The 13,304-nt window shown below is 21.6% G+C and overlaps 1 protein-coding gene across 1 annotated transcript in view; it reads right to left on the bottom strand.

The window, feature by feature from the left end:
- The window catches only part of LOC122504658 (beta-1-syntrophin-like), a 236,931-nt gene that overhangs the window by 53,443 nt on the left and 170,184 nt on the right, over positions 1–13,304 (bottom strand). The window contains exon 3 of the mRNA XM_043615856.1: positions 10,293–10,501. Coding sequence (XP_043471791.1) covers positions 10,293–10,501 — 209 coding nt within the window. The remainder of the gene's footprint in view (positions 1–10,292; positions 10,502–13,304) is intronic.

Here is a 13,304-nt window from a genome sequence, read left to right as displayed (position 1 = left end):
ATTTTAAAATCAAGATTTACTAGAAAATTCTACTAGAATTCAATTATTTAAATAGAAAAATAAATAATTTATTGAATAATTGAATGTTTCTTAAAATTAAGAATTTTATTATTTATAAAAATAATGGAATTTCGGTAAAATTTTTATTATTTTATTAAAATAACTAAAGGTTTGAGGAAATTGTTATTAATTTTTTTTAAATAATTTTTTTTTTTAATTTCCTCAATCATTTGTAACTTCTTCAAAATTCAAATTTTGTAGTGTTTTTAACTGAAATTTTTCTATAAATTCATTATTTTTAATACTTAATTAAATAAAAATTAATTAATTATTTAAAATACAATTAACTAATTTTAGAAGATTTTGAATTATTTAATTTTTTCAAAAATCTAAGTTCATTAAAAATTCTAATTAAATTCATTCAACATTGAAATGTTATGAAATTTCAAATTGAAACCGTTTGAAGTTAATTTATTTATGAAAATTGTAAATAACTAATTGATCGTTTTTTAATTTCTCGAAATATACTATAATTTCAAATACTTAAAATAGTAAAAAAAAAATTAACTAACAAAAATGTGGATGTGTTGAAATTTCACTCGTCATTTCCCTTAAAACAGGAAAAAAATTCAGAAGTTCGGAAAAATAAAAAATTTAGGGAAATAATAAAAATAAGAAAATAAAAATAAAAATTTATTATATTCCGGAAATTTTCATCGTTTAGGTAAACTAAATATTTGAGTGGTCATAGTTTGGAAAATTTCATATAAAATTCGTTTTGGATTTTCATCATCTCTATCTTGATTTTATAGTTTTTTTTTCTTTCTTTTTTTTTTAATCGGAAAAAGCATTTTATAAACTGAAAGAAGAAAGTCTTTGAGGGCATTTATTTGAAAAGGAGAGAAATTATCACTCGACTTGCGACTGACGTGAGTACACAGGCTTGACTTATTAAATTATTTACTTGACGAAAGTTCAAGCACGAACTCCGTTGATTTGACGTCGGAAATCCTCAAACGCAAACGACGAAATGTGCCTTTAGCGCAAAAGCATTATGTTGACACGAATTCGTGAGGCAAAGCTTATTCGAAATTCCGGAAAGCATGACTGTTTGCATAGTGCAAATCCCCCCCCCCTCTCATATATTCTACTTTCATTTTTTCTCACCCCTTTGAAAAAAAAAAAATTATTCCTAATTTTACTTTTGAGAATATTTTTTTCTTTTTTTTTTTTTGCATTCATATATATTTTCAATATTCAACTAATGTACTTTGCACATATACACAGTGAATGGGCGCGGGGAAATGGGTTAAAATTTATTGAACTTCTCTCGAACGCTTCTACATTTTTGCTACGGGGGGCACAACACTATAACTGTATAAGGGATGAGAGGGGGGGGGGAGGATACTTTTCGCTTCTTCTTCCGCATGCTCTGCCTGCATTAATGGCGATAAAACCGACCTCCCGTATTCGCGCAGAGCGTCCGGGTCTCTGTGATAATATCGGAGTGCGTTCGTGCGTTCATTTTATCGTCGACAGCAAAGAGACGTAATTGCGAATAAAAGTTGTCACAGTATATTACAAACTGTATCGAATTAATTAAAAATTAGTTAGTCAAAGTTCCCTGGAGATATATAGAGTATATATAGATTTTTTCTTTTTTTTTATTGTTTTCATTCAATATTGAGAGAGAGAGAGAGAGAAAATTATTAAATTCCATATATTCAATTCACTGTTTTTAGTTTTTATTACGGAAATTTATAAATATGAAGGAGAAATATTCTCTTTTATTATAACTTTTGTAATCATTTATTGAAACAGAATTGCTAATTGATATTGAAAAATATTTGTATAAAAATTGTTGTTATTATATTATTATTAATGTTTATGAAAATAATATTTATAAATAATACAATTATTTAAGTTAGTAATTATTTACTATAATTATTATCAATTATTATGTACAATAAATAAAAAAGGTCTTTTCTACGAAAAGACGCGGCACTTAGAATTTCGTTAGAATTCATTTCTGAGTCAGAAAAAATTTTTATTTTAAAAAACGAAGATATTCTTGGCAATTTTTTTATACGGTTTTGGAGTCGATTATAAAGTTAGAGCTTCTTTTATTTAATGAAAAAAAAATTGAAAGTGTGTAATTATAATATCAGTGATATTAATCAATTTTAATCATGAAATGTATTGTTTCTTGCATTTTTAGTATGAATAATAAATGTAGTCAAACAAAAAACATTTCTGACTATGCAGTGTTTTTTTAAATCAGTAGAAAAAGAAATTATTATCAGCCAATGAAAAATGAAGTGTATATAACTACAATAACAGTAGTAAAAAATTAATTTTAATCAGACAATGCGTTTTTTTCTTACACTTTAAGTAGTAAAAATAAATTTAGTCAGCTAAAAAACATTTCTGACTAGTATATTTTTAAATCAGTAGAAAAAAAGTTCTCATAAGCCAAACAAAATTAGAAGCCTGTTATTATAATATCAATAGTATAAATCAATTTTAATCATAAAATTAATTAATTAATTATTTATTTAATAATTTTTAATAATTAATAATAATTAATAATAAATAATAATAATAATAATAATAATAATAATAATAATAATAATAATAATTATTATTATTATTATTATTATTATTTTTTTTTATTATTATTATTTAATTAATAATTAATTAATTAATTAATTAATTTATATTAATAATTAATTTTTAATATTTTTTTTTTATTTTTATTTTTTTTAATTATTATTTATTTAATTTTTAATCATCATCATTTCTAGTAGTAAAAGTAAATTTAGTCAGACACAGATAATTTTTGCCTCTTGCATTTTTTTATCAATAGATAAAGAAAACAAGCTCTAATTCAAAATAAACTGGATTATTTAAATTTCACTGCCAGCAGTAGTAAAAGTAAATTTCAGTCAGACAATGTGTTACAAATTTTTTCTTCAATTTTAAGTAGTAAAAGTAAATTTAGTCAGACAAAGAATATTTTTTATTTAAAGTTTATTTGTGAGTCAATAAACAAGAAATTTGAATCGTGTTATTCGAAATTCTCATCGAAATTTCAATTATCTTTATAAATAATAAAATTCTTCTTCGAAATTAAATTATTTTCAAAAATTTTTAATAAAATTCTTGGCAAAATTTCAATTCTTTTCAAAAATTTTACTCAATTCAATGATTTTCAATATTTAATATTTTAATAAAATTTTCTAAAAGAATTCAAGTGTTTAAAAAATTTTTAATAAAATTCTACGCAAACATTTAACTATTTTCATGAAATAATAAAAATTTCACAGAAATTCAATTATTTACAAATTTTTTGTAAATTTCTTTGCAATATAATTCAATTATTTTTATATGAATAATATTTTTACAGGGATTCGTTTATTTTTCTAAATAATAAAATTCTTTTTATGAATTTAATTATTTTCATAAATAGATTAAAACTCATCGCTGAAATTCAATTATTTTTAAAAAAAATTTTAATGAAATTTCTGGATAAATGTAATTATTCTTTAAAAAATTTATTAAAATTCGTCAAAAGAATTAAAATTATTTAAAAATTTTTTGATAAAATTCTTTATGGGAAGTCAATTTTAAGAAAGATTCAAATATTGCAGAAATGATTTTTTTGTATTTAAATAATTGAATTCTAATGGAATTTAATAATAAAATTTATTTAAAAATGAATTTCAGTTTAAAAAAAAGGAATTTAAAAATTCACAAAAAACTTTTTCAAAAATTATTGAAAATAATGAATTTATAGAAAAATTTTAGTTAACACTAAAAGAAATTTAGTTTTTTTGTAGGTACAAATTATTGCAGGAATTCAATTGTTTTCAAGAGTAATAAAATCCTTCGCAGAAATTTAATTATGTTCCAAAATAATAGGGGAACATAGTCTAGGTCGGCCACCTTTTTGACTTTTGTTTATAACTTTTTTTTAAAAATGAATTTGGACAATTGAAGTATATGGTTGGAAAGTCCTGTTTAATAGGAACATTTTTTCTGTACAAAGTAAATTGACAGGTTTAAAAATGAAAAAGTTATAAAGATTTAAAAAAAAAAAAATTTGTAGTCCAGGTTGGCCATTACAGTCAAGGTCGGCCATGTTTAAAATTCAAAGGGCATTAATCTTTAAAAAATAAAATAACATGTTTGGAGTTACGGAAAATTGATTCTTTATTGTTTACAGTTTGTAACTTAATGAAATAACAAAATAATAACAATAAACAATATAAAAAAATAAATATAAATAAAAAAAATTTTGCACTAAAATATTTATAAAATTAAATAAAAATATTAATAAGATGATCAATTATATTATGAGTTATACAGAATTGCAGTTTTTGCAAATGAAGTAGCTCGTCCTCATCTTCGCGCATTTTAAACACATAGTGGCCGACCTTGACAGTAAGTAACATTACCGAATTGTTGTAACCATAAAGAAATGCGTTTCGGGATTCGATTTTTTACTTTATTTTCCTTTCAACCATGAGTCCCACAAATTTTCTGCATACTTGCCTTGACGATTCAATTTGTTTTTTATCTTTTATTAATGGTTTTTCACATTATGCACAAAACTTTTTTTCAGCTTTTTTTGTACCGACGTCACAGAAAACACAATGTTTGATTTTCCGAAAATGTAATTGAACAAAAAGTTAGGTTTCACTAAGACAAGCCTCGACAAATATTCGCGTAGGTGGCGCTAGTGAACTTGACAAAAAAACGCGAGTGGCCTACCTAGACAGTAGACCAACCTTGACTACATTCCCCTATTAATAAAATTATTTTTAAGAATTTAATTAATTATTTTCATGAATAATAAAACTCAATGCAGAATTTCAATTATTTTTAATACAATATTTTAATCGAATTTTTCGGAAAATGTAATTATTTTTAAACTTTTCATTAAAATTCATCAAACGAATTTAATTATTTAAAAATTTGTTGATAACATTCTTTATGAAAATTAAATTTTAAGAAACATTCAATTATTCAATAAATTGATTTTTTTGTAATTAAATACAATTTCTAGTAATAATATTTATATTATTTATATTATTACGAGAATTCTAGTAGAATTTTCCAATTAAAATTTATTTAAAATTTAATTTCAGTTAAAGGTTTAGATAATAATTGAATATTAAAAGCAATACAGCGTCAATTTTTAAAAGTAATTGAAATTTGAAATTAATGTTTTTGAAAAAGTTTAATTGAATTTTTTTTTATTTTATTTGAAGTTTTATTTTCTAATATATATTTTATCGAAGAATTTACGAATAATTGAAATTTGTAAAATTGAATATTGTAAATAAATGTATTTTGAAAATTGACGAAGAACATTTTCGAAAATTAATTGATTTAAAGAAAAAAAGTTTAGTAAAAAATTCTTGAAAATAATAATTGAATTGAAATGATGAAAATAACTTTGAAGAAGTAAAATATTTTTATAATATAAAATAATGATTTTATCAATTTGCCATCTTTAATTAATATAAAACATGAAGAAATCGATCACTTCGAGTCGAAGACTCATAGTTATCGATTTCTTCATGTTTTATAGTTATGAAAAAATTTAATTTATACTTTTAAGTAAAATGTTTTCTAATTTGACTCGAACTTGTTATATTTTTGTCAGTAATTGGTCCGTAATTTTTCATTTTTGGTCCGTAAAGTCCATATTTTTAAATACTTTCACTGGTTCGAGTCCTACTAAGTTAAATGAATTATATATATTTAAATGATATAAACAATTTTTGCCTAAAATTTGGCATGTAAATAAAATGTAAAATTTAATTAATATAAAGTTGATAAATATTATTTCACGAATTTAAATTATTTCTAATTAAAAATCACTAAAATTAACTACTTGTAGAAAAATTGCAAATATTTATGGCTGCCTGACCAAAATTTACTTGTACTACTGAAAGTAGCTAGTCTGACTATAATTTACTCATACTACTGATGTTTTATTGCCATTAGTTCTAGTCCTCTGTCTAAGTCATATTTACTTTTACAAGTTTTACTATACTTAGACGAAAATTGAAAAATATTGTCTAATTGTCTGACTAAAATTGACCCATACTACTGAATCTATTTTATTACTAATTTCTAGTTTTCGATCTGATTTTAAATTATTTTTATCACTTAAAAGAATATTTATGTGTTTTCCTTTAATTTTATCCCCACAATATTGAAAAAGTAAAATGTAAACCAAGAAAAAGAAAACAGTTGTACATAGTTTACATGCGAGAGGGGGAATTTCTATCCAGAAATACAACTCGAAATAACTGTCTGCAACGGAATATTGAATACAAGTCCATAAATGCTCACTTTTAGTATGGCATATCACAGCTTGAGTTGATTATGGTGTGAGAATTTCAGGTCAAATGTAAATCAAGTCGAGGGAGCATCATAGCTGCAGGGTATTCAAGTGCCCCGCGGGCAAGGTAAGGCTCTCCGAACTGGCAATCAGGTGCGCTAATGCCAATCAATTATGTGTCTCTGCCTAACCTCTCTCTCTCTCTCTCTCTCTCCCCCCCTCTCTTATGGTTTCCGCTGTAGCCATTCTGTCCCTTTATCAGTGCAACCATATCGATTGGTTCGACGCATATAATAGTTATCGATTTCGACACTCAACGTACACACACCAGCCGTGTTCGATCTCTGCATTTGACAGCCAGTAAACCAAACTCACTCTCTCTCTCTCACCGCAAATGATAAGACGACGACGATCGTTGAGCATACAGCGAAATATATATATATATATATACCATAGATTTATGCAAAATATTAAATTTTCCAAAACGGATAACATTATAACGAAATGTAAACTGGAATTGTAGAATATGTAATTGGTATTTACCGGTTATATAGTTGTCAATTATATATTCGCAAACATTGCTTGTTTGTAAATAGCTATAATTATTTAAAGCGCAAATAATTATTATTTACCGACTGCAATCAATTTGTTTTTGTGACAAAGTCTACTTCATGAATATTTTTGCAGGAGCTAATTATAGTTTCAAAAGAAGGAATGATTAATTAATTTCGTTGAATAAATATTTACTACATGCGTTGCCGCAAAAAAAAAAAAAAAAAAATGATGGTAATGTATTTTTTAGCTCATTATGGGTGATTCTCTTCGTAATGCATAATTGTTGTTGATATTATTATCGTTATTACTAAAAAATATTATTTCTACTAACGCACGTAATGTGGATTTCGATTTATTTGGTAAATTACAGAATTTTATAGTTTTAAATCCCAACAATTAATTTCTGAATTTTATTTCAGATTCATATTGTTACAAAAATTCACTTATTTATCTAATTAAAAATTTCTCGAAATAATTGAAACATTTTCAAAAAAAAATTTTTAAATTCTTCGAAACAATTCAAATATTTGCAAATATTTGAATTTAATTCTTTCAAAGAATTATTATTTTTATAAGAATAATTATAATTAATTCAATTATTTTTCGAAGTTTTAATAAAATTCTTCTCAAGAATTCAATTATTGACAAAAGTTTTAATAAAACTTTGTTTATGAAAATTAAATAATTAGCAGTAGAATTTTAATTTTATTCCTCGAAAAAATCAAATTTTTTTCACAAATTTTTAATAAAATTTTTCTCAAGAATTCAATTATTCTGAAAAATTTTAATAAAATTTATATAACATTAAATTATTTACAGTCAAATTTTAATTCAACTTATTAAAAGAATTCAATTTGCAAATATTTGAATGCAATTCTTTCGAAGAATTCAATTATTTTTCGAAGTTTTTAAAATTCTTATCAAGAATTCAATTATTGACAAAAGTTTTAATAAAAATTTGTTTATAAAAATTGAATAAATTGTATTATAATTTTAATTAAATTCGTAGAAAAAGTTCAATTATTTTCAAAAATTTTAATAAAATACTTCTCAAAAATTCAATTATTGTAAAAAATTAAAAAAATTTTTTTATTAAAATTAAATAATTTGCAGGAGAATTTAAATTACATTTCACGAAGGTTTTCAATTATATACAAAAGTTTTAATAAAGTTATTCGAAACAATTCAAATGTTTACAAAAGTTTTAATAGCATTTTTCGAAATAATTCAATTATTTAATATTTTTAATAATTTTAATACAATTCATCGCGAGAATTCAATTATTTTAAAAAATTTTAATGAAATTATTAAAAAGAATTTAATTATTGACTAAAATTTTCAAAAGATTTGTTTATGACAATAGAATAATTTGGAATGGAAATATAATTAATTTCCTTGAAAGAATTCAATTATATTTCAAAGTTTCAATAAAATTCTTCTTAGAAATTTAATTATTTCCAAATTTGTGATAAAATTATTTCCCATAGAATGTTAAATAATTCCTCAAAATATAATTAGAGAATTAAATTATTTTATACAAATTGTAATAAAATTCTTTGAATAAGCAATTCAAATATTTACAAAAATTTTAATAATATTCTTCGTCAGAATTCAATTATTTTTAATAATATTCTTCGTCAGAATTCAATTATTTTTGATAAAATTCTTTAAAACAATTCAATTTAATTGTTAACTTTATTGTCAAGAATTTTAATTTTTAATAAAATTTTTGATAAGTTTTGTTTATAAAAATAAAATAATTTCCATTAAAATAATTGTAATTGAATTGGTAGAAAAAATTCAATTATTTTCAAAAATTTTAATAAAATGCTTCTTAAAAATTCAATTATTGTCAAAATTTTGAAAAATTTTTTATTAGAATTAAATAATTTGCAGGAGAATTTTAATTACAAATTTTACGAAGGTTTTTAATTATATACAAAAGTTTTAATTAGCATTTTTCGAAATAATCCAATTATTTAATATTTTTAATAATTTTATTAAAATTCAACGCAAGAATTCAATTATTTTTAAAAATTTTAATGAAATTATTAAAAAGAATTTAATTGTTATCTAAAATTTTCAAAAGATTTGTTTATGAGAATGGAATAATTTGGAGTGGAATTTAAATTAAATTTCTCGAAAGAATTCAATTATATTTAATAGTTCCAATAAAATTCTTCTTAGAAATTCAATGATTTCTAAATTTGTTTTTAATTTGTTTTAAAAGCTTATTATTATATTATTTATTAAAAAATCCCTTCTAAATGAAGTTCAGAAAAGTTAAATTTAATTTTTTTCTTTATGCAATTAATTTTCAAAAAAAAAAAAAAAAAAAATGCAGTATGTGCAAAAATGTAAAATAAATTAATAATTTATTTCAATATTAAGATTGCTCAATGATAATAATTAAATAATTTAATTGAGTTTGTTAATTATTCTCGAATTTAAGTTTTCAGAATATGAAAATTATTCAAAAAAACAAATTTCCTATTTAATGTTTTGACAGCATCACTGTCCCCTTTTGAAAATAAAACCATTTATTAATTAATAACTCGTGCATATATACATAAAATTGTTAATTAATAAGTTGATGAGGAAAACTGGGCTCTAGAAACGTTAAAGAAAATTTCCTCTTGCATAATTTGATTGCATTTTCCAAAAACATGACTCGAAGGAATAGATGATTTATAAAATTAATTAATTATTGAAGTTGCAGAGAATATTAATTTATCATGTTTAAAAATAAATAATAATATTTCAACAGTACTTGGTACGATTGGGCTTTAAAGCCCGTGTATTTTGAATAAATGAATAAATAAATAAATAATATAATATAAGAATACGATAATTAATAATTTAATAATATAACCTAATAATACAATATCACAGTTTTCTTGAAAGTATCAATTGGATATAAAAATTTAGATCAATTTCTTATTTGATCAATTTATCAAATTGATACACCTTAGTATGAATTTGATGCTTTCAAGAAAATTGTGATATTATTTGATATTATTTGTATTTTTAAAAATAATTTTTATAAAATTAGTATATTTAACTAATAATTAAATTAATATTTTCCCTTGGTCGAAAATGATTAATTTCGTGTTAAATTAAAAGAAAAATATGAGAATACGCTTATTGTTGCAATTAGAAACTGTTTTGGAATTAATTGAAAATGAAGTGCTTGCGAGCGTGTTCAAGCGGATGTCACGTCAGGATCTTAATTGCTAGTGAGTTGTGGTGCTTCACCACGCATTGTAGTCCCAGAAGGAATAGCAAAGGCGTGACTACAATTTCCTCAGTTTCTGTAAATTCCAACTCTCTCTCTCTCTCTCTCCCCCTTTTCAGCAAAAGCCAACATAGACACACTCTTTACCTGAACACAGTGCCTCCTGGCGAGCCAGCCGATGTGCTGAAGTTGCGGAGGATCCGGAAGTGCTGAAGCCAGTCTTAGGGCTTTCAAGGTAAGTGCTGCCAGTGCCGAATGTAGAGCATTGAACCAGACATTCGCCTCCGTATTGTCAGAAGCTCTCAGCCAACACTCGTGCACTCCATCTGGAGAATGAAGTTCCAAAATTCGACTCTCTGCAACATGGGCAAAATAAAAACCAATCACACTTTTGTTTTTTGTTGACAATTTTCTTTTTTCTTTCTTTTTTTATTTTACATATTGTTAATGAGCTCGAGGATCTTTATGCATTTCATTAAAAATAGAAAATAACTGGAAAACGATTTTAATAAAAAGCTTATATGTTAATTGATATTCATTTTTTTTTCATTTATATTTTATATTCTTGAAAATTATATTTTTTCTTTTATTTCAGACTGCGCACTCATCTACTAAAACCTACTATATTTACTACTTTTTTACGTTATGCTACTATTTAAGTACTTTTCTTTAGATTTCAGCCACTAAAAGCTACTATTTTTGTTTTTTTTTAGAATTTCCACTACTTTAATTTCGCTAATACTAGAAATCAAAAAACTATTTTCAAAAATTTTAATCAAATTCTTTAAAATGATTCAATTATTTTCAAAAAATATTTGAAATTCAATTATTTTTAATATCTATAATGTTTTTCATAAAATTTCACAAAAGAATTCAATTATTCTTTTAAAAAATTAATAAAATTCAATTATTTTCATAAATAATAAAATTTCCACAGGAATTCAATTAATTTAGAATGGCATTTTCAAAAAAATTTCGAAAAAATCAATTATTTAACAAAATTTTTTATACAATTCTTCACAATAATTTAATTACGGTCACTAATAATATTTTTTATGGAAATTCAATTTTTTAAAAATATTTTTGATAAAATTCTAAGTAAGAATTCAATTTTTTTTACAAATAAAGTTTTCCACAAGAATTCAATTATTTTAAATAAAATTTTCATAATATTTGTTATATTTCCAAAAAATTAATTATTTAAAACAATGTTTATAAAATATTCTTAGCAAGAATTTAATTATTCTCAAAAATAACAAAATTTTCCACAGAAATTCAATTCTTTTTAAACATTTTAATAAAATTTTTCGCAATAATTCAATTATTTTCATAACTAATAAAATTCTTCTGAGGAATTCAATTATTTTTGAAAATTTTAATAAATTTATTAGCAACAATTCAATTATTTTCATAAATAATAAAATTCATTGCAGGATTTAAATTATTTTCAAAACAATTTTACAGGAATTGCTCAAAAAATGGAATGATTCTTAAAAATTTAATTTCAATTTCTCGAAAAAATCGATTATTCAAAAATATGTTTTTTTAAAATTCTTTGGAAGAATTCAATTATTTACAAAAATATTAGAATTTTTCACAGGAATTCAATTATTCACAAATATTTAAATAAAATTATTTTAAATGCAATTTTAATGTAATTTTTTTGAAATAATTAAATTATTCTTTTATATTTTAATAAAATTATTCCCAAGAATTTAATTATTTACATAAATAATTCTTCAAAACAATTCAATTATTTCGATAAATAACAAAATTATTCCTGAAAATTTAATTATTTTGAGGCATTTTAATAAAATTCTTTTATTTTTATAAATAACAATATTTATCACAAGAATTCAATTATTTTCACAAATTAATATAAAGTTTTTCACAAGAATTCAATTATTTGAAATAAAATTTTCATAATATTTGTTATATTTAGAAAAAATTAATTATTTGTAACAATGTTTATAAAATTCTTATAAAGAATCCAATTATTTTCGAAAAAAAAACAAAATTTTTATAGAAATTCAATTCTTTTTATACTTTTTTATAAAATTTTTCTCAATAATTCAATTATTTTCATAACTAATAAAATTCTTTTGAGAAATTCAATTATTTTTGAAAATTTAAATAAGATTCTTAGCAACTATTCAATTATTTTCATAAATAATAAAATTCATTGCAGGATTTCAATTATTTTCAATACAATTTTACAGGAATTGCTCAAAAAATGGAATAATTCTTAAAAATTTAATTTCAATTTCTCGAAAAAATCGATTATTTAAAAAAATGTTTTTTTAAAATTCTTTGGAAGAATTCAATTATTTACAAAAATATTAGAATTTTTTACATGAATTTAATTATTTTCATAACTAATAAAATTCTTCTGAAGAATTCAATTATTTTTGAAAATTTTAATAAAATAATAATAAAATAATTATTAATAGGTAATAAAATTTATTGCAGGATTTAAATTTTTTTTTTAATACAATTTTACAGGAATTGCTCGAAAAATGAAATAATTCTTAAAAATTTAATTTCAATTCCTTGAAAAAATCAATTATTTAAAAAAAACGTTTGTTTAAAAGTCTCTCGAAGAATTCAATTATTAACAAAAATATTACAATTTTTCACAGGAATTCAATTATTTTCAAATATTTTAATAAAATTTTTCGAATGGAAGCAATTATTTTAAATGCAATTTTAATTAAAATTTTTTTGAAATAATTCAATTATTCTTTTAGAATTTACTAAAATTCTTCCTAAGAATTGAATTATTTACATAAATAATATAATTCTTCAAAAGAATTCAATTATATCAATAAATAACAAATTTATTCCCGAAAATTCAATTATTTTGAGGCTTTTTAATAAAATTCTTTGTAAAATTCAATTATTTTTATAAATAACAATATTCATCACAAGAATACAATTATTTTTAAAAGTAATAAATTTCTTCTTGGAAATTCAATTAGTTGAAAAAATTCTAATAAAATCATTTGCAAGAATTCAATTATTTTCATGAATAATAAAAATTTCCAAAGAATTCAATTATTTAAATTTGAATTTACATAAAATTAGTCGAATGAAATCAATTATTTAAAAAATTTTATAAAATTCTTTTATGAATAATAAAATTTGCTGCAGGAATTGAAT

The sequence above is a fragment of the Leptopilina heterotoma genome, unplaced genomic scaffold (genome assembly GCF_015476425.1).
Source record: "Leptopilina heterotoma isolate Lh14 unplaced genomic scaffold, ASM1547642v1 Lhet_111, whole genome shotgun sequence".
Lineage (NCBI taxonomy): Eukaryota > Metazoa > Arthropoda > Insecta > Hymenoptera > Figitidae > Leptopilina > Leptopilina heterotoma.
This window is presented reverse-complemented; position numbering and strand designations above follow the sequence as displayed.